The 27,642-nt window shown below is 42.1% G+C and overlaps 1 protein-coding gene across 1 annotated transcript; it reads right to left on the bottom strand.

Moving 5' to 3' along the window:
- LOC134337099 (TLC domain-containing protein 3A-like) lies at window positions 1–27,642 on the bottom strand. Its single transcript, XM_063031939.1, has 5 exons — window positions 27,351–27,642; window positions 10,545–10,628; window positions 9,040–9,241; window positions 3,054–3,149; window positions 1–2,949 (listed from the first exon to the last, which is right to left on the bottom strand). The coding sequence occupies exons 1-5, from the start codon at window positions 27,470–27,472 to the stop codon at window positions 2,698–2,700; spliced, it is 756 nt and encodes a 251-aa protein (XP_062888009.1). The 5' UTR covers window positions 27,473–27,642; the 3' UTR covers window positions 1–2,697.

Here is a 27,642-nt window from a genome sequence, read left to right as displayed (position 1 = left end):
TCCCCTCTCATCTTGGTCAAGGTTTAATTGATGCATATTGTGGATTGGACTCTGTAGTTCACATTATGATGTCTTCCTAGTTGCTCCTCCTTTTGATTCTATTTTCTGTAATTTTACTCAGGGTGGACAGGCTATGAATGACACAGCTAGGTTGAGCTGGACTGGTTCGATGATTTGTGGTTTGATATTTTGTATTCTGTGTTATTTGGTCTTTTTTGCTGCTTGTGTGATTTGTTCTTTTTTTGCACATTAGGGCTTTGATGTTTTTCTTTGAATAGGTTCCATGGTTTTCTTTCTTTATTTCGTGGCTGTCTGTGGGAAAATGAATCTCAGGGTTGTACACCGCATGCATACTTTGATAATAAATGTACTCTGAATCTTTTGCAGATGTTAAATTTAAGGCCCGCTCATTTGCATTTCTCAGTGAACAAGTAAATGATAATTCGGAGCTTGCCCCGTGCATTTCTCACCATCAGTCTGTTCTTTCTAGCTTACTAGTGCAGTCCTTAAGCCTGTATGAATACACCCAGTGGCCACTTTATTAGGTACACCTGCACCTCTGCTCATTAATGTAAATATCTAATCAGCCAGTCATGTGGCAGCAACTCAATGCATAAAAGCATGCAGATACAGTCAAGAGATTTAGTTGTTGTTCAGATCAAACATCAGAATTGGGAAGCAATGTGATCTAAGTGATTTTGACTGTGGAACGATTGTTGGTGCCAGACGGGGTGGTTTGAGTATCTCAGAAACTGCTGATCTCCTGGGATTTTCATGCACAACAGTCTCTGGTGTTTACAGAGAATGATGCAGAAAAGAAAAAATAATCCAGTGAGTGGCAGTACTGTTCTTTTTATTGAGATACAGCACAAAATAGATCCTTCTGATCCTTTGAATCATGCTGCCCAGCATCCCTAGCCTAATCATGGGACAATTTACAATGACCAATGAATCTACCAACAGATACATCTTTGGATTGTGGGAGGAAACCGGCGGACCGGGAGGAAATCCGTGTGGTCACGGGGAGAACGTACAAACTCCTTACAGACAGTGGCAGGATTATTTTATTTAGAGATACACACAGTAACAGGTCCTTCAGGCCCAATGAGCCCCCTGCCACCTAATTACACCAATGTCACCAATTAACTTACTCAGCAAACATAATTTTCCAGCATATAGCTATTTTTACAGCTAAAGGACCCCTTGTCATCCTCCTCCCTTCATCCGAGTATACAGAGGAGCCAAAGGTGGATCTGCTCGCTGTAGGGAAGTTATGTTTGTGGGGACCACCGTTGATCTGTGATGAGGTTTGTGGTGTTAGGTGGGTGGTCAGGTGTACCTAATGCTTTCTCCAGGCAGCGTTTCTGACGTGATTTACGTGGCCCCTTCTTACCTCCCTCAAATAGGCTATCAGCCATTGCTGGCAGTGGATCCACCCCAGCTTTGGTTTGGGACTGTGTCAACATAGGGCAAGCCAAGATTACAGTGGAGTCAATATTAACCAACAAATCTACTAGGACCAGTAAATCTCTACCAATGACCATATCTTTTGGCAAGACATGAACTATGCCCACCTACAGTAGTCATACAATGTCTGTCACCCCAAGAGTAACATCAGCAGTAGGATATCTTTGAACATCCTCATTCATCCTGAAGATAGTACATGCACAGATAGTTCAGTTTAAGTCCCAGCAAGCCTTACTTCACAACCACACATGCAAAATGCTGGAAGAACTCAACAGGCCGGGCAGCTTATATGGAAAAGAGTAGACAGTCGATGTTTCAGGCTAAGGCCCTTCATCAAGTTATGAGTAATGTGTGTTTCCAGCATTTACAGATTTTCTCATGTTTGTTATATCAAAACCATTTCACTAACCATACTAACTATTTAATGAAATGGGATTATGCTCAGGACAAATAGATCATTGATTTGCCTGAAACGCAAACACCTTTTCTCTCTCCTCAGATGTTGTGTGACCTGCAGAGCATTTCCTCCATTTTCTGTTTCTGTTTCAGATTTCGAGCATGAGGAGTTTTGCTTTTCAACTCGGTTTGTGGTTTGACTACGACCTGCTGACTTGTAATACAACTACTGTGAATGAATCCCAACAGGGTATTATTTTATCCAATTTGTTTTCAGTGGGCAGAGTGAATTGGATTTCATTCAGCGGTGGGGAAAGGTGAGTGGTTTTATTTCCATTGGATTTATATTTCTGATAAACTTGATTCGTTCATCTACTAAAGTGAAGCATTAGGTCTTTTCACCAATAGAGAGTTAAGGACTCATTTGGATATGTCATCATTTTAAATAATTTTAAAAGCTAGAATTTTTATTATATAAATATTTATCATAACAAATATTTGAACTGCATAGATCCAAGTTTACATTCATTAGCCCCCACCAGGTCCAAGCTGGTGGAGGGCTTTTGCAGACTTGTTTATAACCTTAAAAGCACCTTACATTTAATAAAACATAATCTTTTGAAGTTATCAAAATATGAACTGGCGTAATTTTTTAAAAGTCACTGGTACTGTCAGGAAGCACAGAGCAGAAATTCAGCTGTACCTGACTTTATGGCTTGGTAAAATTGTCCTAATATTTAAAATAGTGCACCATGAAATACTTCTGAAGTTGAAATCTCCTGTTGCATTCCCATGACCATGGCTCGTGCGAGGGAACGGTGTCCTGTTGTTGCATCATTCAGTCTTCACAGTCTTCACTGCCTTCTTGATGATTAGAGAGAGCCAGTAAACCTGAGGAGCCATAAGCATGGCGTTGGCAAGGGTGCAGTGCAGAGGTATGTGGAAAGGTACCTTATGGGTGGGGATGCCGTACTGCCTACCATAGGCCCAGTACATGAAGGGGAACACGAGGATACGGCAAGTGAAGAAAGTCACCAAAGTGATGATGCCGTTGACCTTGTATAGCAGTGTGTCCTGCATTTTCAGCTGTTTATGAAATTAAACATAGCATTAAAATAATTTATTACTGGCCTTGCAGTAACGCTGCAACACTTATCTTCCATTTTCTGTACACTGTTAATGATACAAACCTGACTGAGTATTTTGGCAAAAGAGACGAACGGTGTGCTCAGCTCTGCCAGGAAAAGGCATCCCAGGAAGAAATCTCCAAGGTCTTTTGTATAATACTGCAAATTTAAAAATAAATCAGATGTTAAATAAAGTAAATAGAGTTACTTGTACTTTGTCAAGAGTTAGATCTTTTAGACACAAGAAATTCTACAGAAGCTGGAAATCCAAAGCAACACAAATAAAATCTCAGCAGGTCAGGCAGCATCCGTGGAAATGAACAAACAGTTGACATTTCAGTCGGAGACCTTTCTTCAGGACGGGAAAGGAAGGGGGAAGACGCCAGAATAAAAAAGTGGGGTGGGGGGGTAGAAGAAGAATAGGTAGTAGGTGATAGGTGAAACCAGATGGGAAGGAAAGGTTTGAGAGGAAAGTATCTGATAGGAGGGGAGAGTGGACCATAGGAGAAAGGGAAGGAGAGGGCACCCAGAAGGAGGTGATGGGCAGATGAGAAGAGGTAAGAGGTCAGAGGAGGCAATAGAAGATGAGGGCATGGGGAGGGAAGTATTTTTACTGGAAGGAGAAATCAATATTCATGCCATCAGGTTGGAGGCTACCTAGACGGAATATAAGGTGTTGCTCCTCCAGCTTTGGAGGTTGCGGAAGTTGCGGAGGGTCATGGTGTGGTAGGTGAGGACAACAGGAACTTCATCACTGGTAAGGTGATAGGAAGATGGGGTGAGCATGGATGTTTGGGAAATGGAGTAGATGTAGCTGAGGGCAGCATCAATGGTGAAGGAAGGGATACCCCATTCTTTGAAGAAGGAAGACATCTCTGATGCCATAGAATGGAAAGCTTCATTCTGGGTTCAGATGTAGCAGAACTGAGTCCAACGTGATCTTTCCACCTCAGCCAATATCGTCGCCACAGGGAAACACCACCTCTTTTATTTTAGTCCAGGTGCATTGCAGCCTGGAGGATGTCATAACGAGTTCCCCAACTTCAAATAACTTCCTCTTCCTCTCTGTTTCCATCAGGACTGGACATTGTGTTAACCATTCTACTTCCCCTTTTCTTTCATTTATATTTTCTGATGTGTTCCATTGAGTCAGACTGCACAACTTGACCCACACTTCACGTCATTAGCAACTTGCTTTCTCTTCTCAGTTCTGAGTAAGGGTTCCTGGCCCAAGACATTCACTTACTTCTGCTGTTTAACTGGCTGGATTCTTCCAGCATCTCTGATTTTGTTTTAGATTCCAGATCTGCAGTTTTATTTCTCCCTCGCCCCCACCCCACCCACTGTGTCTTGTACTGGTTTTAAGATTGTCTTCCTACCAAGACTGACCCTGCCCACCTGCATCCTTAACCCCTACCAAAATAATTATCCAGCTTTTAGAGTTGTGTTAGGTTCCTTTTACCAGAGCCTGTAACCTTTTAAAACTATTTTGTTCTTAAATCCAGTCATACTTTTGCATGTTTCAAATGAATTCTGTTTGACCGTAATATTCAACAAAATAATCTTTGTAAGACAACTAAACTATTGATTATTAGTGTAGAACTTACACACTTAACCATTTAATCTTGCAAAACATTTTTCTGAAGCTTTATTTCAAAACATCGCAACTGGTAGAATATTCATGTGTTGGAGCCAACAGCGCACAATATCAACTATCGTAGTAAAGCTTGAAACCAAGACAGTCAACGACAATGCAAAATGATAGTCTAAATAAATAACATATTCTGAGACATTAATCAAGGATTTGCAACTTGTATTATTAAATCTGTATGCATCTTAAATGCCTTTAAAGAGCCTTCACTTTCTGAGATTCTGACATACTATCCTCGTTGTGCTTCCTCTGCTATTTTGAATGAGAGCTGTCAAAATGTTAAGCATAACTGAAAAGTGTTGGAGGCAGAGCTGTGGACAGGGCCCGTTGGGAGGAGAGCCTGGTTGCAGGGACCATCGTGAGGGGAACCAGGGACGAAGTCTGCCAGGAGGCCAGCCGGTGATGGGGGCCCCCTGGGAGAGGAGCCAGGACACAGGACTGTATGGATGGGAAACCAGTCGTGGGTCCCAATGGGAAGGGAGCCAGGAATAGAGTCCAGGACCTTGTGTCCAGAGCCAGTTTATGAATAGAGATACAAGAAACTGCAGATACTGGAATCTGGATCACCAGACAAGTTGCTGGAGAACTCATCAGCAGCATCTGTTGGAGAAAGGAATTGAATCCTGCTGCAGAGTTTTGACCCAAGACATTGACAATTCATTTTCTCCCACAGATGCTGCTCGACCTGCTGACTTCTATTTTCTGCAGGCTTCCTCCCATTCCATGGGTTTACAATCTTCCTGTTGACTAGGGCAATCCTGAGTCTTCACCTTGTAGTCATTTGCTATGAGGAGATGTGATTGATTAAATACGTTCTTGAAAGGGTCTGTGGCGATGAGGGATTTTTTTTTTCCTTTGGGAGAGTTTGTGCTCAGTGTCTGAAAAAAACACAAGGGATTTTCCCCCAGTTTGAATGGGGAGGGAACGTCGACTCAGACCATGACAAGCCTGCGTCGGGCATTTTCATGTCTTACAAGGTGCAGATTGGAAGTCTGTGTGGGGCGCCACTCCTCGCACAGACACGAGAGCAATGTGTGGTTAAGTGCTCAAGGACACAAGCACGCTGCTGCAGCTGAGGCTCGAACTAGCGACCTTCAGATCAGTAGACGAACCACTTGGCCACGTGCCCAACACAGTTTGAATGAATCAAATGCATATTCAGGTATTAAATAATTCACAGCAAATGCCATGCAAAAAAATCTAATTTTCAAGCCAAGAGGTTAAAGTAAGCACCTGGTATAACCTAAATTTTTTGGTTTGAGTAAGGTCAGAGAATAAGACAATAATGATGGTTTTGGATCAAAGGGTCCTTTGTTATTTGCTGACTTGGCAGTATTCCCAGCTCCTGAGTGTGAACACTGCGGGTTCAAACTCCAGACGGGGACTGAGGCATGCAGCCTAGACTATCAGTGCTGTTATCGGAAAGCTGGTGCATAGGAGCCTTGTTGAACACAGCTCCATGAGCTTGTCATTTTTGGTGGTAACATTAAAGGGGAGCTGAGGACTTTTTTCTTTTCACTTAAAGGAAAGTGAGAATTTGGAAGTCACCATTTGAAAAGACACAAACCATCTTTGCAATGAACAGGGGTCTGGATTAACACTTGAAGAACTCCAATGGATCAAGAGTTTGAAAATGGAGGAAGCCTACAGTTATGGAAATATAGTCATAGAGTAATATGGCACAGAAACAGGCCTTTCTGCCCACCAAAGTTGCCTACTTGAGCCAATCTGATTTCACTGAGATCGGCCCATATCCCTTTTACCCCATGGACTGCTACCACTAACCGTAGGGTCCATAGATTCCAGGTTGGGAAACCCTGCCGTGAACCTGTTTAAGTTCCTCCCCGCACCTCAAGTGGTGCATCGGGCAGCAACCTTGCTGCTCCTTTGGCGTTTGTCTGTTTTACGAGGCCGAGTTGGTAGCTCGATGCGCAACCCAGCACAGGTGGAAACTTGTGCAAGGCGCTGACTGGATTCAAACCCGAGACCTCGTTTCGAAGTCCAGGTGCAGATGCCACTACACCACCAGCACAGACATGAACCTATTCAAATAGCTTTTAATTGTTGTACCCGCCTCTACCACTTCCTCTGACAGCTTGTTCCATATACCCACTAACTTCTAAGTGAAAACTTGCCCCTCAGGTCATCCATTTTGGCCAAAGGAGACTCTATGTTCTCCTTTAACCCAGTAAATTTCTGTGATTCTAGGTGTATTCCCAGCAAACATTCTTCCTCCAGCCAGCATCAGTAAAAGCTAATGAACATTGTTGTTGCAGAGTCTTGTGCAAACACTCACGTTTAACAAAGTGATAATTGTTGCCAGTATTCCCTGTATATGAAATGCAATGAAAAGTTTCTGAGAGGTATACACAAATGTTTGTCTGTCTTTCTTCCAATGGCCAAGTTTGTTTAGGACATGGGCTGTGTAGATGTGATCAAACAGTGCCTGTTCCATATTTCTCAATCTCAGTTAACCGCAGTTTGCCCTCAGTCATCCCTTTGTTGGAGAATTAGCCAAAATTCTCCGGATTGTTGTTCCTTGGAAACCTGAAGGAGTGACGCTTAACTTTGATGTCTCCCGTTGTTCAAAAGCCCTTTGCTATCTGGCTGAGAGATGAAAAACAACCATTTAGATGAGAACCTGGAGGTAGCCAGAGTGAATAGTTCCTGGCAATATACCAAGGAATTTAATGGGAGCAAGAATTTTATCGGGCAAGATAACATAACATCAATATCTTGATGCCAACAAGAGCTGGGGTGGGAGATGCTTTAAATTTACTCAGAGACTTTACTAGGGGAGGAACTGAAGATAGAACAAACAATTATGCCATCAGGCAGGAGGTACCAAAGCCTGAAGTACCCCACCCCCAGGTTCAGGAACAGCTACTTTCCCACAACTATCAGTTCCTTGAACCAACTTGTACAAACCTAACCCTACTTAGGCAACAGAACACCACAGACTACTTCTTGCACTTCCAAGGACTTGTCCCTGTGTCTTTTTTTTTGCAGTTTTTTTTTCTCTTTGTCTCCACTGTCTTATATAATTTATGTTCTATGTGTTGCCTGTTCTGGTATGCCTATGATGCGGCTGCAAGTAAGTTTTTCACTGTACTCGTACCTCACAATAGTCCTGACTTGGACACTATAGCTCCCATTGTGAGCACTCCTGTTTAAATTTCTAATAAACCTTCCGGAGATTACATGCCACCACCACTCACCATATGCAAACAATGTCTCAACATTAAGAATTGCAAAACAGCCTACGCTCCAGTTACACAATGGACAATATCCTCTTGCATAATTCAGCTTTGGCAGTTTATCTATACAGCCTTCTGGACCTGATTTTTGCATAGCTCTTAACAAAAAACATATTTCCTCTTCATACATGTTAGACCTTTATAATATCTTCATAGATTGTTTCAACTACAAGGCATTGTTGATTTATCTAATTTTCTCTCCACGCCCAACACATTGCCAAGCCCCAGTTGACCGGACACCATTGGAACCTCAATCAAGTCAGCAATATGTTTATCCACTCTACCCAGGATGAAATATAATTTAATAGTAAATGAATGCACATTTTCCTCCATGAGAACCACAAACTTGTCGTGCTTTGGAGGTTTGCATGCCTCAATGCAGAGCTATGTTGGCTGGAGTTAGGGGTTTGTGCTTTGGCTCTTGGCAGGGTCACCCATGCCAAACTGGTCAAAGGGCAGAGGCCAGACTAAGAGTGGTCCACTGGTCCTCCTGGTTTGGGGGTTCAACTCAAGACTAACAACCCTGACTGGTAAGAACAAAACTGGTATGGAAACAGCAATGCTGAATCCTTCTACATCTGTGTGCGATGGTATTCCTGAGTCTCCACCCGGACTTGCATGATTGACAGTAGCAAAAACTGATGAAGGAAGCCCTGAACACTGCCAGAGATGGAGGACTTTCATTGCTGCCATAAATACCTGCGGCATTACGGGCAGTAGAGAGAGAGAGAATGCACATATTAAAGTAGCCATTGTGCATGATTCAGATTGGAAAGCAAGTTATATGCCAGAGGTTGCTTCACATCTTCGTTCTCCATTAAGCATCAGCATGAGGTAGTCTGAATTGAAATGGGTACCTGTCTGCTGACTTTCCATGTGAAACATGTACTAGCTTTAAATGGATGGTAGTTTAGCAGAATGTTGCTAAGATGTAAACAGTATACTGTAATGAATTTACAAAGATCCTCAACTGCATCTCACACATTATCCATGTCTCCTGAGACCTTTGTAAATGCTTTAGACTACATACATGCTTTACATCACTTGGTCAAGTTGGCAGCAATTGGCCAATATATACCTAACAGTGAAATACACCAAATCAGAGATTTCTTCACACGATGAATGGATATTGAAACCTTACCATAATAATAGGGAAGCAGACAAGTAACAGGACAAGATGGTGCAGTATGATCAAGGGATTTTTCTTCAGGAAGCCTGTCACAATGCTGAAGGATGAATTGTACTTTTCCTTATGCTTATACCAGTGACAAAGGTACATGGCATAAATATCATAGACCATGTAAGGTGCTCCAAATAATACATAGTCCTTAGAAATCCAATGGCTGGGGACAGAGAACAAATATACAATTATTCTTTAGTATCAGAACAACTTTGCAGTCAGCTATACAAAATGGGTTAAATACTGTATGATTGTAGAGTTCTAGACTTATTAAGGTGTTCAAAATGTAATTTCTCAATCTCTGTTTAGTGTATGCCATGACCTCACAAATACAAATATTCCGGCAGCTCCTTATCAAGCTCAGAGAATGTTTCCAATTATAACAGGTAAATCAATTTTTATAAATTTCCTTAGTGATTTTTCAATGCAATAATACCTCAGTCTCATGATTGGAGGATCACACAACAAATCAGTTTGTAACAGACAGCTCAGATCTTTCTAGCTCGGGGCAAGAAACTCTCAAATACATTGCTGTTCGCACAATCTGTTGATTTAGTAATCAAATGCTCAGCCTGAGATGAGGAGTAATTAAATTGCATTTATTGGAAGATTTATATTTTATTCCCAATGCTTCAATAGTAATCTAAAACAGAGATAGTGTGGCCTTAGGCTCTTGTGTTCTTCAAGGTTGGGTATATGTATGTACAACTGGGCTGGCTCTGTTGTGAAGCCATCAACTGTAAAATACCTTCTTTGCATTCTTCATTGGTTTCAGTGGTTTTGGCAAAGCTTACGGTCATGAAAGGTGCAATAATAAATCTTTCTAAGCTCACTCTTGACCAATAATAGTCACCCTGAGGGCCAGTATTATTAACATAATGTATAATTAGTATCTAGGAAGGGAGAAGTTTAAAATCTTGAAAAAAATTAATAGGACTTCAATTTTACTGCTCAATGTCCACTGATTTAATAGAAATAGGCTTTGAAGACATGTTTAAACTGGTAGGTTCAGGAAAACTAGACACTCAAAATAAACTAGTGACTCAAAATAAATTAAGGTATTGAGATGAGAAATCTGTAGTCATAGAGTTATGCAGCATAGAAACAGGCCCTTTGATGAAACTTTTCTTTGCCAACCAAAGTGCCTGCCTTTGACCCATAGCACTCTAAGCTTTACCTTTCTATTCCAGAGTTATTACCCAGAGAACAGTGAGAATGCAGAATTTATTGAGGCAAAAAGTAGAGATCCATTAATGGGGAAGATTGACAAGCATTTGTCAGAGTGGAGAGTTACACCACTGGTCAGTGAGGATGGATTTGTGGAGGTTAGAAAATGGAGCACAAATTGGTTCAGCTGAGTGGACTGTTTCAGACCTGTACCTTCCGATAATAATCCATCCTTACTTTGGAATCTTTTATCCAAATTTACGTAACAACTACACACTGTGCAGCTCCAGCTTTCTTACCTATCTTTCATCACATGGTTGGAGGAGGACGTGATTACGTAGCCAGAGAATGTTGCCATCACAGCTTGGACAGAGGAGACGACTCTGATGACCAACAAAAAGAAATGGAGAGTGTCACTGTGGATTCCTTCAAGTACTTTTTGCACTCACGGACATGCAGATTATTTACCTTCTAGGTAGTGGTTGCTGACAAATCATCTCTCTCGTACAGCATCCAAACTAAGACTGTTTCTGTTTTTCAATTTGTATTTTTATTTCACTGTCTGTCTGATGTTTCTGAGCTCAAAATCAGATTTGCCATTTATCTATGGAATTAGTGATGGGTAACAACGAATTTATAGCACCTGGGGCAAATTTTTCTCAGGTTCAAAGTTCCAATTAAGTTTTTTTAAAATCAAAGTACATATACGTCACCATATACCTCTCCAAGATTCATTTTCTTGTGGGCATTCACAATAGAATGAATGAAAAACAACACAAACAAAAGCTGATGAACAACCAATATACAAGACAAACTGTGCAAATACAAACAAAACCCCCAGGAAATAATAATAAATAAATAGTAAGTAAATAATACAGAGAATTTAAGTTGTAGAGGTCCTTGAAAGTGAGTCTGTAGGTTGTGGAATCAGTTCAGTGTTGAGGTGAGTGAAGTTATCCACGCTGGTTCAGGAGCCTGATGGTTGTAGGGTAATAACTGTTCCTAAACCTGATAGTGCGGGATCTAAGGCTCATGTACCTCCTTCCTGATGGTGGCAGCGAGAAGAAAGCGTGGCTTGATTGGTAGAGGTCCTTGAAGATGGATGCAGCTTTCCTGAGACAGCACTCTTTGGTGGTTGGCATCACCAAAGGCTGAGAGAGACTCTGTGACTCATGAAATTAAGGAACTCCTGATGACTTGCAAAGTTCTCCTATTCTGGCACCCTGTTCTTCCCTAAATTTAAACAGCCCACCACTGGCCAGGATGCTTGTGGCTGCCAGACCCCCTGCTCTGCGGATCCTTTGCTAAGTACCTCCGCCTCTTTGTCCCTTCTATAAGGTGCTGCTGAAAACCTGCCTCTGAGGCCAAAATTTTGGTCTTCTGCCCTAATATTTGCTAAACTGGCTCAGTAATTAGTCGAGGCTGCTGCTGCAAAGTACTGTATTAGAGGTGCTAATTAAATGCAAGCTGCCCTTGGAAGAGGCGACTCCTTGGAAATGAGCAGAGAACCATCTGTATATAGCAGGGTTCCCAACTTGGGGTCCACGGTCCCCTTGGTTAACAGGAGTCCATGATGTAAAAAAAGATTGGGAATATAGCTATAGCAACACACACAAAATGCTGGAGGAATTCAGTAGATCAGGCAGCATCTATGGAGGGAAATAAACAGTTGCTTTTTGAGGCCGAGACCCTTCATCAGGACATCTCTATTAATATACATTGAGATAGTGGTTGCCGAATGATAACGTGAAAGGTCTGCAGATCACTTACAGAAAATTAAAAACAGCAGGCATGAATGTAGAATTCTGAAGGATACCACTACTGAGCTGTGAAACTTCTATCTTGCAGATCAGATGATGTTATGCACAAATGTGACAACAACGAACTTAGGTGGATGTACTTTCACATCTACATTCCACAAAACCTTATGGATGACAGTGTTTGGACTGTGACCACAATATCACTTCCATATTCAACTAGGGGAACAGTGGGCAGGAGGTGGGAGGCAGTGAGGTAAAAATGGTGATAATGGGGAAGTCATAGTGCTTAGCTCTGACTAAGACAATTCCATTGTTGGTTCTTCCTGCGATGAACAGCAATAAGTAAGGTAAAAATTAGAGGATAAAACAGCAGCTAAAATATAATAACTTTGTGCACTTTTTAGTTACTGGAGTTGGGTCTCATGAGCCTCAATGTACCTGGAGATGCCAGTTAGTTGATTCTTCAATTAACTTATTTATTTTCATCCCTGATAATTGACTGAGGATTACATTTTCACCTGAATTATATGCTAGTTGAGTTATATTGAGATCAGTAGATAAATGGGGCGACACTGTAGGGTAGTGGTCAGCACAATGCTTTACCATACCAGCAACTTGGCTTCTAATTCTTGCTGCCACCTGTAAGGGGTTTGCATGTTCTCCCCATGACAGTGTGGGTTTCCTCTGGGTGCTCCTGTTTCCTCCCACTTTCCAAAAACATACTGGTTAATTGGTCATTGTAAGTTGTCCTGTGACTAGGCTAGGGCTAAAATTGGGGATTGTGGGCAGCGCAGCTCGAAGGACTGTATCTCAATAAATAATGGCTTGTCATAGCAGAGTTACCGGAAAGAGACTGCATAGAAACTGCTGGTAACACTCAGCATGCCACTTTGTCAGATGGTCTTTGACTGGCAAAATTTATTCTGTTTTTCTTTCCACAGATGCTGCCTATCTTGATGAGATTTTCCACCATTTTCTGTTTTTCTTTCAGACTTTCAGCATCTGGAGGTTTTTTTTTGATTTTCAGAAAATTAATGCAATAGGACTGTTGAATAATCCAATAAATTACTTCAGGTTTTAGAAATACCTATTACTACATCAGTGCAAGAGTTAGTTCTGGGAACACAGGAACTGATTCTTTCTTGTAAGTGACAGACAGAAATAATGTTCCCAGTAAGTTGTACGCATGTGAACATGCACGCATTTTTTGCTACTAGCACAGAAACGGATTTAAACTGGGCACAAAAGTTCACCAATACCTCATTGGCATGTTAAGTATATTTTAGGATCGTACTCAATCAAATTTCCTTTTCTCGTTTCTGATGCGGATGGTGTTGACAACAAGGAGATTGCGATGATTTGTCTGCAGATTTTAGAACTGGCTTGTTTATAACTGTTGTTATTGAAGAAATTATTGGATCAATAATTAAGTGTGCACATGTTGCTGTCACTGGGCAAATTGCACAGCACAAGATTTTTGTGCACGTTGGTCCTTACAAATTAGAGGGAACATTGGATAGAAACAAAAAAGCTGCAGTGAAATCAAAGCAAAAAGTATCAAATACTGGTCTTAAGGTGTTGTACTTAAATGCACGCAGCATAAGAAATAAGGTCGATGATCTTGTTGTACAGCTACAGATTGGCAGGTATGATATTGTGGCCATCACTGAGATCTGGCTAAAGGATGCATGTCTCTGGGAGCTGAACGTCCAAGGATACACGGTGTATCGGAAGGATAGGAAGGTAGGCAGAGGGGGAGGCGTGGCTTTATTGGTAAGAAATGATATTAAATCATTAGAAAGAGGTGATATAGGATCGGAAGGTGCAGAATCTTTATGGGTTGAGCTAAGAAATAGCAGGGGTAAAAGGACCCTGATGGCAGTTATTTATAGGCCTCCAAACAGCTGCAGGGATGTGGACTACAAATTACAACTGGAAATAGAAAAGGCTTGTCAGAAGGGCAGTGTTATGATAATTGTGGGGGATTTTAACATGCGAGTAGATTGGAAAAATCAGGTCGGCACTGGATCTCAAGAGAGAGAATTTGTAGAATGTCTGCGAGATGGCTTTTTAGAACAGCTTGTTGTTGAGCCCACTAGGGAATCAGCTGTACTGGATTGGGTATTGTGTAATGAACCGGAGGTGATTGGAGAGATTGAGGTGAAGGAACCCTTAGGAGACAGTGATCATAATATGATTGAGTTCACTGTGAAATTAGAAAAAGAGAAGCCGAAATCTGATGTGTTGGTGTTTCAGTGGAGTAAAGGAAACTACAGTGGCATGAGAGGGGAACTGGCCAAAGTTGACTGGAAAGAGACACTGGCGGGAAAGACGGCAGAGCAACAGTGGCTGGAGTTTATGCGAGAAATGAGGAATGTGCAAGACAGGTATATTCCAAAAAAGAAGAAATTTTCGAGTGGAAAAAGGATGCAACCGTGGTTGACAAGAGAAGTCAAAGCCAAAGTTAAAGCTAAGGAGAGGGCATACAAGGAAGCAAAAATTAGTGGGAAGACAGAGGATTGGGAAGTCTTTAAAACCTTACAAAAGGAAACCAAGAAGATCATTAAGAGAGAAAAGATTAACTATGAAAGGAAACTAGCAAATAATATCGAAGAGGATAGTAAAAGCTTTTTCAAGTATATAAAGAGTAAAAGACAGGTGAGAGTAGATATAGGACCGATAGAAAATGATACTGGAGAAATTGTAATGGGAGATGAGGAGATGGCAGAGGAACTGAACAAGTATTTTGCATCAGTCTTCACTGAGGAAGACATCAGCAGTATACCGGACACTCAAGGGTGGCAGGGAAGAGAAGTGTGCGCGGTCACAATTACGATAGAGAAAGTACTCAGGAAGCTGAATAGGCTAAAGGTCGATAAATCTCCTGGACCAGATGGAATGCACCCTCATGCTCTGAAGGAAATAGCTGTGGAGATTGCGGAGGCATTAGCGATGATCTTTCAAAAGTCGATAGATTCTGGCATGGTTCCAGAGGACTGGAAGATTGCAAATGTCACTCCGCTATTTAAGAAGGGGGCAAGGAAGCAAAAAGGAAATTATAGACCTGTTAGCTTGACGTCAGTGGTTGGGAAGTTGTTGGAGTTGATTGTCAAGGATGAGGTTACAGAGTACCTGGAAGCATATGACAAGATAGGCAGAACTCAGCATGGATTCCTTAAAGGAAAATCCTGCCTGACAAACCTATTACAATTTTTTGAGGAAATTACCGGTAGGCTAGACAAGGGAGATGCAGTGGATGTTGTATATTTGGATTTTCAGAAGGCCTTTGACAAGGTGCCACACATGAGGCTGCTTAATAAGATAAGAGCCCATGGAATTACAGGAAAGTTACATACGTGGATAGAGCGTTGGCTGATTGGCAGGAAACAGAGAGTGGGAATAAAGGGATCCTATTCTGGTTGGCTGCCGGTTACCAGTGGTGTTCCACAGGGATCCCTGTTGGGGCCGCTTCTTTTTACATTGTACATCAACGATTTGGATTATGGAATAGATGGCTTTGTGGCTGAGTTTGCTGATGATACGAAGATAGATGGAGGGGCCGGTAGTGCTGAGAAAACGGAGAGTCTGCAGAGAGACTTGGATAGATTGGAAGAATGGGCAGAGAAGTGGCAAATGAAGTACAATGTTGGAAAGTGTATGGTTATGCACTTTGGCAGAAAAAATAAACGGGCAGACTATTATTTAAATGGGGAAAGAATTCAAAGTTCTGAGATGCAACGGGACTTGGGAGTCCTCGTACAGGATTCCCTTAAAGTTAACCTCCAGGTTGAGTCGATAGTGAAGAAGGCGAATGCAATGTTGGCATTCATTTCTAGAGGAATAGAGTATAGGAGCAGGGATGTGATGTTGAGGCTCTATAAGGCGCTGGTGAGACCTCACTTGGAGTACTGTGGGCAGTTTTGGTCTCCTTATTTAAGAAAGGATGTGCTGACGTTGGAGAGGGTACAGAGAAGATTCACTAGAATGATTCCGGGAATGAGAGGGTTAACATATGAGGAACGTTTGTCCACTCTTGGACTGTATTCCTTGGAGTTTAGAAGAATGAGGGGAGACCTCATAGAAACATTTCGAATGTTAAAAGGCATGGACAGAGTGGATGTGGCAAAGTTGTTTCCCATGATGGGGGAGTCTAGTACGAGAGGGCATGACTTCAGGATTGAAGGGCGCCCTTTCAGAACAGAAATGCGAAAAAATTTTTTTAGTCAGAGGGTGGTGAATCTATGGAATTTGTTGCCACGGGCAGCAGTGGAGGCCAAGTCATTGGGTGTCTTTAAGGCAGAGATTGATAGGTATCTGAGTAGCCAGGGCATCAAAGGTTATGGTGAGAAGGCGGGGCAGTGGGACTAAATAGGATAAAATGGATCAGCTCATGATAAAATGATGGAGCAGACTCGATGGGCTGAATGGCCTACTTCTGCTCCTTTGTCTTATGGTCTTATGGAAACCAGCAGAAATCAAGAAAGATGTGCAGAGGTGGAAAGAAGAACGGCTATAATCCAGTTTAACAACTTCCCATTTTCACCTTCTCTGGCACTTCTGCTTGTTCTATTAGCACCCACTCTTTGCAATGGAGCCATTTTTATTTTTGTCAAATACATCTTTACTTTTCACCTCACAAACTTGCCCTTTTCTCCTTCTGTCCCTGATTCGCTGCATCTTAAAGCTGTGTGCTTTTATTCTGAAACTGGATTAGCAATGTTAACTGAAGTAAAAAACAATGAAACTGGAAATACTCAACAGATCAGGCAGCATCTGTGGAAAGAGAAACAGGGTTAACAGTTCAGAGAAAAAACTCTTTGTCTGAACTAGAGGAACGTTAGCTCGTTGTCTTTCTCCAGAGTTGCTGCCTACATGATCAATGTTCCTGGTACTCTCTCAGCAAAATGCTGACCAACATAAGCCAGAGAATAAGATATTATGTTAATTGAGGTATTACATTAAATGTGTGGTATCAGAAATGGGCCATTTGGTCGAACCAGTCCATGCTGTCCCTTATTCTCTAGTGGAAGCTCTGCTCCCTCTTTCCGGGCCTAAATCTATCAAAATACTCCTCTACTCCATTCCTGCTCCTTTGCTTGTCTAGACTCTCCTTAAATGTGCTTAACCGTTTCCTACAACCACTCCCTCTTCAAATGAGTTCCACATCCCCACCACACTTCAGACAAAGGAATTTGTTCTGAATTGTCTATTCAATCTCATGGCGATGATCTCATATTGGTGGCATCCAGTTACAGTTTCCCCACAAGTACAAACGTCCTTTCTATATTTTAAAGACATTTATTGGGTCACACCTTAAGTTCCTTTTCCTATGAGAAAATAGACCTAATTTCTTCATCCTCTCCTCACTCGTATATCCCCACTTTCCTGTATCCTGTTCATTAATATAAGAAACAGGCACAGGAGTAGATCATCTGGTCCATTAAACCTCCTTTGGCATTCAATAAGACTATGGCTGATCTGCATTTTCTCCCAGAATATTAGACCTTGATTAATTTTGGCTGTTTAATAAGTTTAGATACTTCACCCTTCACAGCTATAAAAATATCTAAGTACATCCTCATACAATACCATGCAAAAGTCTTAGACGCATCTACAGTGTATAGCTAGGGTACAATACAGTATTGTGCAAAAGGCCTAGGTACTGTATTGTAGCTCAGGTACAATATAACCATATTACAATTACAGCATGGAAACAGGCCATCTCAGCCCTTCTACCCTTCTAGTCCGTGCCGAACTCTTACTCTCACCTAGTCCCACCGACCTGCACTCAGCCCATAACCCTCCATTCCTTTCCTGTCCATATATCTATCCAATTTAACTTTAAACGACAACATCGAACCTGCCTCAACCACTTCTGCTGGAAGCTCGTTCCACACAGCTACCACACTCTGAGTAAAGAAATTCCCCCTCATGTTACCACTAAACTTTTGCCCTTTAACTCTCAACTCATGTCCTCTTGTTTGAATCTTCCCCACTCTCAATGGAAAAAGCCTATCCACATCAACTCTATCAATCCCCCTCATAATTTTAAATACCTCTATCAAGTCCCCCCTCAACCTTCTACGCTCCAAAGAATAAAGACCAAACTTGTTCAACTATTCTCTGTAATTTAGGAGATGAAACCCAGGCAACATTTTAGTAAATCTCCTCTGTACTCTCTCAATTTTATTCACACCTTTCCTATATAGTACTGGTCAAAATTCTTAGGAACATATATATAGCTAAGACCTGCACAGCACTGTATTTGTTGATGTGGAGTGGAGAGCAAGTTTGTAAATATGGCAGGAGCAAAGGATGTTGGGAATAGACAGGGTGAAGTGCCATGGGAGGGGCATGGGGCGGGTGGCACAGAAGGAATGCCAGGCCTTGTGCAGATACACCCACCTCTGAGACACCAGGCACGGTCATTTGACTCTGAACAATTGGCTTCTTGCTCATTACAGAATGTCTCTCTGGTGCTTCCTGCATCTTTCCCTCTCCTTTCACCTTTTCCCAATCATGATTCCCCTCTCCCTTCCCCTTTTCTCAACCATGATTCCCCTCTCCTTTCCCCTTTTCTCAACCATGATTCCCCTGACCCTGACCCCTCCCCACTCTCAGACCACAACAGAGACCCAAATCCGAAGCAGGTTTATCATCACTTACAACTGTCATGAAATCTGTATTTATTTGTGTGAGCAGTACAGTGCAATACATAAAGTTACTACAGTACTGTGCAAAAGTCTCAGGCACCCTAGCTGTATATATGTGCCTAAAACCTTTGCACATTCTTGCAGGATGTGGAAATTCCACATCTTTTTTCAGAATAAGGAAGTTAAGAAGTTATTTTATTTGTATTTTAAAGTAGTGCACCCTGTTGGATTGTTTGCAGCAAATATGGTCTCCCTTGAATGAAACTTTCCCCTCCCCACATCACCTTCCATTTTTCTTTCATCCATGTGCCCATCTAAGAGTCACTTAAATCTCCCTAATGATTCTGCTTCTACCACCACCCCTAGCAGCACATTTGTGTAAAAAAATTGACCTCCCACACGCCTCCCCCAAACTTTCCTCCAATCACCGTAAAATTATGCCCTCTTGTATTAACCATCTCCACCCTAGGAAAGAGTAATTGGCTGTGTGCTTGATCTGTCTTATACACCTCTATCACGTCATCTCTCATCCTCTTTTCCAAAGAGAAAAGCCCCAGCTCGCTCAACCTATCCTCATATTACGCATGTTGCTGTATCATGTTTAGACAAACAACAGATAATTTCTTGCCTCTCAAGGGCTTACAATCTGGAATCAGCCATATTATTTACAAGATTTCACGCTTTTGATAGGATAACATAGGAGTATAAAAATAGCAGCAGAAGTAGACTGTTGTCCCTGCAGGCTTGTCCGTCATACATTCAGGCTGATCTTCAACCCCAAACATCTTTTTCCATCACTATCCTCATTTTCCTCAATTCCCCTAATATCCAGAAATCTTGGTTCTCTGTTTTACATAAACAAAAGCTGAGTTTCCACACACATTGAATGGTCCATGAATCCATGAACACTGCCTCATTATTCCTTTTGTTTGCACTGCTTATTTATTTTGTAATCCATGATAATTTTATACCTTTGCACTGTACTGCTGCCGCAAAACAGAAAATTTTGCATTTTATGAGTCAGTAATAATAAATCAGAATCTGAAATGAATGAAAAGATTTTGGGAGTGCACCAATGAGCAGGTGTGATTGATCCACAAACATCCAGAGTAGACCCGTTGAGTCAACCAGTCATCTTTCTGTATCATAACTGTTTGCTAATTCTATAAGCACATGCTACTAAAGAGACTGCAACATCTCAACTTAACCGCTCAAGTCTTGATTCTTAACCTATGGTAGATGTGAATATATTAAAAATACATCTTTCATTGTACCCCAACAGAAACCCACACAGCCTGTCGATGAACCTTGTGGCACCAAATGCTGAAATTATTTTTTGTCTTTGCACTCTACTGCTGCCGCAAGGCAACATGAACATCGATTTCTCTAACTTCTGGTATTTTCTCCCCTTCTCCCTTCTCTCTTTTTCCATTCTCCACTCTGCCACCCTCTTACCTCTTCTCTTCACACCTGCTTATCACTCTCATTTCCTATCAGTTTCCTCCTTTTTCAGCCCTTTACCTTTTCCTCCTATCACCTTCCAGCTTCTTAATTCACCCCCCGTCCCCACCCACCTGGTTTCACCTATTATCTTCCAGATTGAGCTCATCCCCTCCGCCCACCTTTTTATTCTGACGTCTTCCCCCTTCCTTTCCAGTCCTGTTGCAGGGTCTTGGCCTGAAACGTTGACTGTTTATTCAGTTCCATAGACGCAGCCTGACCTGCTGAGTTCCTCCAGCACTTTGTATGTTTTACTCTGGATTTGCAGCATTTTTCAGAACCTTTTGTGTTAAATTATTTCTCGTCATATAAATCAGTGATACTAAACCTGATTCTGGCTCTGACTTTTGTGTTAGATAATTCTAAAGGTTGAAAAGGCAATGAAAGATCTCACCTTACTCCTAAACAATCTACCTCTTATTCTCCAGTTGTGTTCCCTGATCCAACATTCTTCAGGCAGTGGAAAAATCCTCTCTGCATCCAGCCTGTCATGTCTTTTTATTAACAGTTTTTTATTAACCTATGATGAGATAGCCTCTTCTAAATGCTCAAGGATCAGTCTATCTAGTCTCTCCTCTAAAAGCTATCCTGTCATCCTTGCAACCTGTCTAGTCAACCTCTGCCACACACCCACTTTGGTGAAGTACTGTATATCCTTTCTCTGATAAGGAGAAGAAAATTATACACAATATTTGAGATTCAGTCTCTCCAAAGCCTGATACAATTCTTACTGCACCCTTGATTACAGTAATATTTGGGGCAGCACAGTAGTGTAGTGGTTAGCACAATGCTTTACAGTACCAGTGACACAGGTTCATTTCCTGCTGCTATCTGTAAGGAGTTTGTATGTTCTCCCCATAACCACATGGGTTTCCCCCGGGTGGTCTGGTTTCCTCCCATAGTCCAAAGACATACCAGTGAGCAGGTTATTTGGTCATTGTAAATTGTCCCGTGATTACATAGAAATATAGAAAACCTACAGTACAATACAGGCCCCTCGGCGCACAAAGCTGTGCCGAACATGTCCTTACCTTAGAAATTACCTAGGGTTACCCATAGCCCTCTATTTTTCTAAGCTCCATGTACCTATCCAGGAGTCTCTTAAAAGACCCTATCTTTTCCGCCTCCAACACTGTCGTCGGCAGCCCATTCCGTGCACTCACATTGACAGTGATGAAATGCTTTGAGAAGTTGGTCATGACTAGACTGAACTCCTGCCTCAGCAAGGAACTGGACACATTGCAATTTGCCTATTGCCACAATAGGTCAACGGCAGATGCAATCTCAATGGATTAAATTGGAGTGTTGTTGGGTGGCGCAGCTCAAAAGGACAGAAGGGCTTAATCCGCACTGTATCTCAATAAATAAAATAAATAATAAATAAATATCTGGCAAGATTTATATGCCTTCATCCAAAGTAATCATTTCATCCCTAATGACCAGTGCTGATAAAGGGTCGCGGCCTGAAATGTCAACTATGTACTCTTTCCCATAGATGCTACCTGGCCTGCTGAGTTCCTCCAGCATTTGGTGTGTGTTAATTGTTTAATTCATCTGTCCTTATTTCCCATAATACATTCTAATGCTTTTTTGGATATGAGGCTTATATTTGCCTTCACTAGTATTTCATATTTACAAAACTATGAAAGTTTTCATAGGCTGTTTTTGTGTTTCTTGCCAGTCTACTCTCAGGTTCTGTCTGTCTTTTCAATGTCTTGGTCTTCTGTTGCTGTATTCTAAAGTGTCAAGTCTTTTGGCTATTTCTGGCACAGCACAAAAGGCTCTGGAAGAACTCAGCTGGTCAGGCAGCATCTATGAAGGGAAATGGATACAGCGTTTTGGGTCAACACCCTTCATCAAGACTGGCTATTTCTTGCATCTGTTCACATCTGCTATTTTTGGCAACATTTTAAGACTCTTCTTTTGATTAAATATTATCGATAATTTACTTCGTCAGCTATGGACAAATCACATAGTTTTGGATTTCTGTATCATAAAGGAATATATAAAGTACAGTTTATGCAAAATTGAGTAGTTTGGGCAGCACAGTAGCACAGCAGTTCGTGCATCGCTGTACACTACCAGTGATTGCTGATCGGGGTTCAATTTCTGCCACTGTGCGTAAGAAGTTTGTACATTCTCCCAATTACCACCTGGGTTTCCTCCAGGTGCTCTGGTTTCCTCCCATGTTCCAAAAATGTATACATTAGGGTGAGTAAGCTGTGGGAATGCTGTGTTGGTGCTGGAAGCATGGCAACACCTGCAGTCTGCTCAGCAGCATTCTTGCTGATTTGATTTGATGCAAACGAGTTGACGTTGATTGTACGCGTGACAAATAAAACTAACCTATAATCTTTAATAATTTATTTAAGTGCTAACTATTGCCTGTCTACCATCATACAGTAAGCTCTCCTTTCACCTTTTAGTAACCTGGTTAGTTAATAACAGTTGGTTAATATTGCTAAGCAGCTGGTTGATGTATAACAATATAATTAGTAACTGGAACAAGTATGATGAAAATCCAAAATAACCCAGAGGATATAAAAATTACATTTCTTTATATTTAGAGATATGGCATGGTAACAGGCCCCTACAGTCCAATGAGCTCACACCACCCAATTACACCCATGTGACCAATTAACCAACTATCCTATACTTTTTTGGTACATGGGAGGAAACCAGAGCACTTGGAGGAAACCCAAGCAGCTACAGGGAGAACAAACAAACTCCTTGCAGACAGCAACGGAATTGCACCCTGACCTTTTGATCTCTGGTGATGAAAAGTGTTACACTAACCACTATGCTACCATGTCGTCCCATCAGCAATGTGAGCAAAGCCTTTTTTCTTTAAAGCCCTGTGAAAAATAAAATTTCATGGGATTCCTTGGTCTATGACTGTTCAAAATGGGGATGGAGCATCCAGGAAAGCACTGAGCTTTGAGTTTCTTCACTGGGACCAGATGGAGGCTAAGCAGATGAACAGCAGAAGAAGCACAAAACCCACCCACCTGCTGCCATCAGGTGCCCCCACAAAGGTCTACAACACCCACGTAAGACTCCTCCACCAATTCCACAAAACTAGAGTGCAAACATTTCATCCTTGATGCCAGAGAAAATGATATTGATATCATTTGAAATGAAACACTCACTGGCCACTTTATTAGGTACACCTGTACATCTCGTTAATGCAAATATCTAATCAAACAATCACGTGGCTGCAACTCAGTACATAAAAGCATGCAGAGAGTTACTTGTTGTTCAGACCAAATATCAGAATGGGGAAGAAATGTGATCTAAGTGACATTGACCGTGGAATGATTGTTGGTGCCAGATGGGGTGGTTTGAGTATCTCAGAAACTGCTGATCTCACACACAACGATCTCTAGAGTTTACAGGGAATGGTGTGAGAAACAAAAAATATCCAGCGAGTGGCAGTTCTGTGGGTGAAAATGCCTTGTTAATCAGAGAGGTCAAAGGAAAATTGCCGGACTAATTCAAGCTGACAGGAAGGCGACAGTAAATCAAATAACCACACACTACAACAGTGGGGTTCAGAAGAGCATTTCTGAATGCACAATATGTTGTACCTTGAAGTGGATAGACTACAGTAGCAGAAGCAGCAGTTAAAGGAATTAGTAAAGCTTAGGTTCTGGAGGTTCCTAATAAAGTGGCCACTGAGTGTAACTTAAAAAAAATTTTATTTCTTGCAATGGAGTTCCAATCATGTGTTTGATTCTGTTTGTAAAGCTAAATCCCTCAGGACAGTGTATTCTGTTTAAAGAAACAGATTACCTACAATGTTTCGCACCCCACGATGATGGTCTTTCTCAGGTGTGTGAAAGAAGAGTGTGCAGAGGAAAGCAAAACTTATTTCAGAAGTAATCTGCTCATAAGCTCAATTTTTAAAGTGTTTAGTGGAGTATGCATGATTTGCCATTGTCTGTGATGTCAGACAGTCTGAACACAAGGGCAAGCTCACCTGTCAGGCCTGGATGACTGAGCAGACGTGTTGCTAGGCACTCTCACCCAGTCTGAGACCTTGATCTCCTGGGACAGTGACTGAATGTTTCATGCACTGCCGCCTGTGTCAGATCAGCTGATTGAGGGAGGCCACACAAATGCATTTATGTGGCCAAGCTCAGAGCAAGACCTTCTGGCTATGGACATCGTTGGCAGATCATCAGTCAGTCGGCACTCTGCACAATGCCAACCTTCTGCCACTTCATAATTGAGACTAACAACAAGTGGACAGAAGAGCAGCAAACACTGAATCACTCTTTTTGAAAGGGGATCAAAATCTTGCAATTATTATGGCACAGGAGGAGGCCACTTGGCCGTTTGAGTCAGTGCTGGATCCTAGTAAAGCAATAATTTCCCAGGTTACTCGGTTTACTGGGTGTTTATCCAATTCCCTCTGAAGTTGCTGGTTATGTTTTCACCCCCCACCCCCGTGCAGCCAGTGAAAGTCAGTTCCTAACTGCTCCTTGCATGTGAAGTTCCTTTTTTGCATCACCTTTCCATTAATAACTCACTTGGTTCAACTAGAATTGCAGGGTGATTGCTCCACCGTGACCTCAATATTGGAACAAACCACAGACTTTCATAGACTATAAGTCTTTCCTTTTCCATGTCCAGACTCACTGAGGAGCCTTGGCAATGTAATGTTGAAAAAGAAAGCTGCAATTATCCTAGGACATTCCAAAGCATTCAGGACATCTTCAAAGCATCTATCCTTAAGGACCCTCCTCACTCAGGACATACCCTCTTCTCATTGCTACCATCAGGGAGGAGGTACAGGAGCCTGAAGGCACACACTCAATGACATAGGATCAGTTTCTTCCCCTCTGCTATCAGATTTCTGAATGGACATTGAGCCCATGAACACTACCTCACCACTTTTTCTTGTTTTTTTGCACTACTTATTTAATTTAGCTTTTAAAATATATGTATACTGTAATTTTTAGCTTTTATTATGTATTGCAATGTACTGCTGCCACATGATAAGAAATTTCACAATATAAGCCAATGATATTAAACCTGATTCTGATTTATGAGATAGATTTGTTTGTGATGTATTCAATTATCATGTAATCGCAGCAACATTATGGGCCGGACACTGACAACTGGGACTAGAGAGGAGGATGCTATGGTTAGTGTGGACAAGATGAGTCAGCATAAATGTTTTCATGCTGTATTAAGTTGCTCCTCTCCATCTACCTACTCAAATCCCTCTTAAATGCTGTAATTGTACTTGCCTCTGGGCAGCTCATTCCAGGTACTCACTACGCTCTGTGCAAAGAAGTTACCTTTCAGGTTTTTTAAATTCTCTCCCGTTACCTTGAATTGGATACCCCAGCCCGGAGGAAAAGTCTATGACCCTCCATCCTTTCCATACCCCTTGTGATTTTAGAAACTTCTATGAGGTCACTCCCTCATTGTCCTGTATTCCAGGAAATAAAGATCCAGTGTGGCCACCTCTCCCTGTAACCCAGGCCCTCTAGTCCAGGTAGCGACCTTGTAAATCTCTTCTCTACCCTCTCCAGCCTAGCAATCTTTCCTACAAAAAAGTGACCAAAGCTGTACACAATGCTGCAAGTTTCTTACCAATGACATAGAATTCCAAGCTAATGCCCCTAACTCCTAAACTCAATACAGTACCTTGACTGACGAAGGTCAGTGTGCTAACAGCCTTCATCACCATTCTTTCGGCTTGCTCAGAAACACAGCTCATGCATCATCAGTCAGTATGACCGTCACCAGACTTCTGAAGCAGGCACTCCTTACTGATCATAAACACAAGAGATTCCGCAGATGTTGGAAATCCAGAGCAACACACACGAAATACTGAAGGAACTCAGCAAGTCAGGCAGTATCAATGGAAGTGAATAAAGAGTCATTTCTGATGAAGGGTCTCAGTGCAAAACGTTGACTGCTTATCATTTCCATTGATACTCCTTACTGATCTCTGTCAGGGCAACAGACTACCAGATGGACTGAGAAGATATCTTGGATGTTTTCAAAGCCTCCAGGACGAAGTGCAAACCCCCTACAAATATGTGGGAATCCTTAGCCCAAGACAAATAAGGGAAGGAACAGCTGGACATAATGACAGCCCTGAGTCTCCTTGTTGGAAGCTAAAGCACAGATGGAGTACATCACCCCTGAACTAACCACACCCTACCTCTCTCTGTGGTCCTGTATTAGTTCATCAATTGTCAAAGAAATGGCATAGAAGCAAGTTGCCTAACTGCAAGAGAATGCATAAAAAGACTAGGATAGGTTGAATGAGCTAGGGTTTTTTTCTCTTTAGAGCAAAGGAGGATGAGAGGTGATTTGATAGAGCTGAACAAGATGATAACCAGTGAATAACCAGACTTTTATTTCAAGGACAGAAATGGCCAAGAGCCAAGAGGAATGACTTTCAGGAAGTTGGAGGAAAGCATAGGGTTGGGGTTGGGGTTGGGGGGGTGGGAATATCAGAGGTAAGATTTTAAAACAGAGAATGATGGATATGCAGAACCTAGAGGCAGATATATTAGGGGTCGTGAGGGTGATAGGAAAATGGAGGACTATGTAGGAGGGGAAGTTTAGGTTGATCTTAGAGTAGATTGAAAGGTTGGCATAACATCGTGGACCACAGGTCCTGTACTATGCTATAATGGTCTATGGTCTCAGACGAGATGAAGGCTTTCTGGAAGAGAAAGTTCCACAGAGATTAACAAGAAATTTCAACGTCTCATTTTTCAGTGTGAACCCCTTATTTTAAAACAGTGAGCCGAATCCCCAGACTGCCCGTCCGGGGAGAACCCCCCCCCCCCAGCTTCTACTCAGTTGGAAGTCGGTAGGGGATTCCCAACTTGCGGACTGCCCCCCAACACATCCTCGAACTGTGTTGGTCGTTAACGCAGAAAGCCGTATTTCTCTATGTGTTTCGATGTACATGTGGCAAATTGCGTTTAAGCTAGTTTGTAATCATAGTGAATATCTGTGAAGATTGCACTTCCAGAGTAACTCTGTGTGGCTGAACCCTTTACGATTTACCTTAGATGACAAGACACTGGGCTTGCAAACTGAGAAATTCCGGTAGGGTTTGGGTTCACCTTTACAATTCCGAGAAGCGGTCCGTTCAATAGCGGGCTGGGGGGAAGGTCGGCTGTGCAAGCTGCGGGTTGAAGTGGAAGTTACCATTTACCTGACGCTGATGTGGACGACGTCTCCGTCAGTTAGTGCCGGCGACGCTCTGTGCACCAGTCTCCGGGTGAGAACAAAGACACCCGGGAAAAACACGCAGCCGAGGGCCACAAGATGCCACATCTCTGGTTTGGGTAGCGAATGCGAAGCCGGTGATACCGAGCGACCAGCCGTAGCTTCGTCCAGGTGGTGGCTCTGCCGTGTGAGGGGCACAAACACATACACGCTCGTCGGGCTAGTGATATAGTGAATCAGGAAGCCCCGGGGCGGGCTGAAACCTGCGATGAGAGTAA

This window comes from Mobula hypostoma, chromosome 23 (assembly GCF_963921235.1).
Source record: "Mobula hypostoma chromosome 23, sMobHyp1.1, whole genome shotgun sequence".
NCBI lineage: Eukaryota > Metazoa > Chordata > Chondrichthyes > Myliobatiformes > Myliobatidae > Mobula > Mobula hypostoma.
Note: the sequence above shows the minus strand (reverse complement) of the source record. Positions and strands in the feature narration are given on the sequence as shown.

What these genes read in the sequence shown, in the direction of transcription:
- LOC134337099 (XM_063031939.1), bottom strand. Translation starts at nt 27,472, where the DNA reads ATGTGGCATCTTGTGGCCCTCGGCTGCGTGTTTTTCCCGGGTGTCTTT. An exon ending in AACCATGTGATGAAAGATAG is followed by an intron (nt 9,242 to 10,544) that starts GTAAGAAAGCTG and finishes CTCTGTCCCCAG; the next exon opens with CCATTGGATTTCTAAGGACT. An exon ending in TCTGCTTCCCTATTATTATG is followed by an intron (nt 3,150 to 9,039) that starts GTAAGGTTTCAA and finishes TTAAATTTGCAG; the next exon opens with TATTATACAAAAGACCTTGG.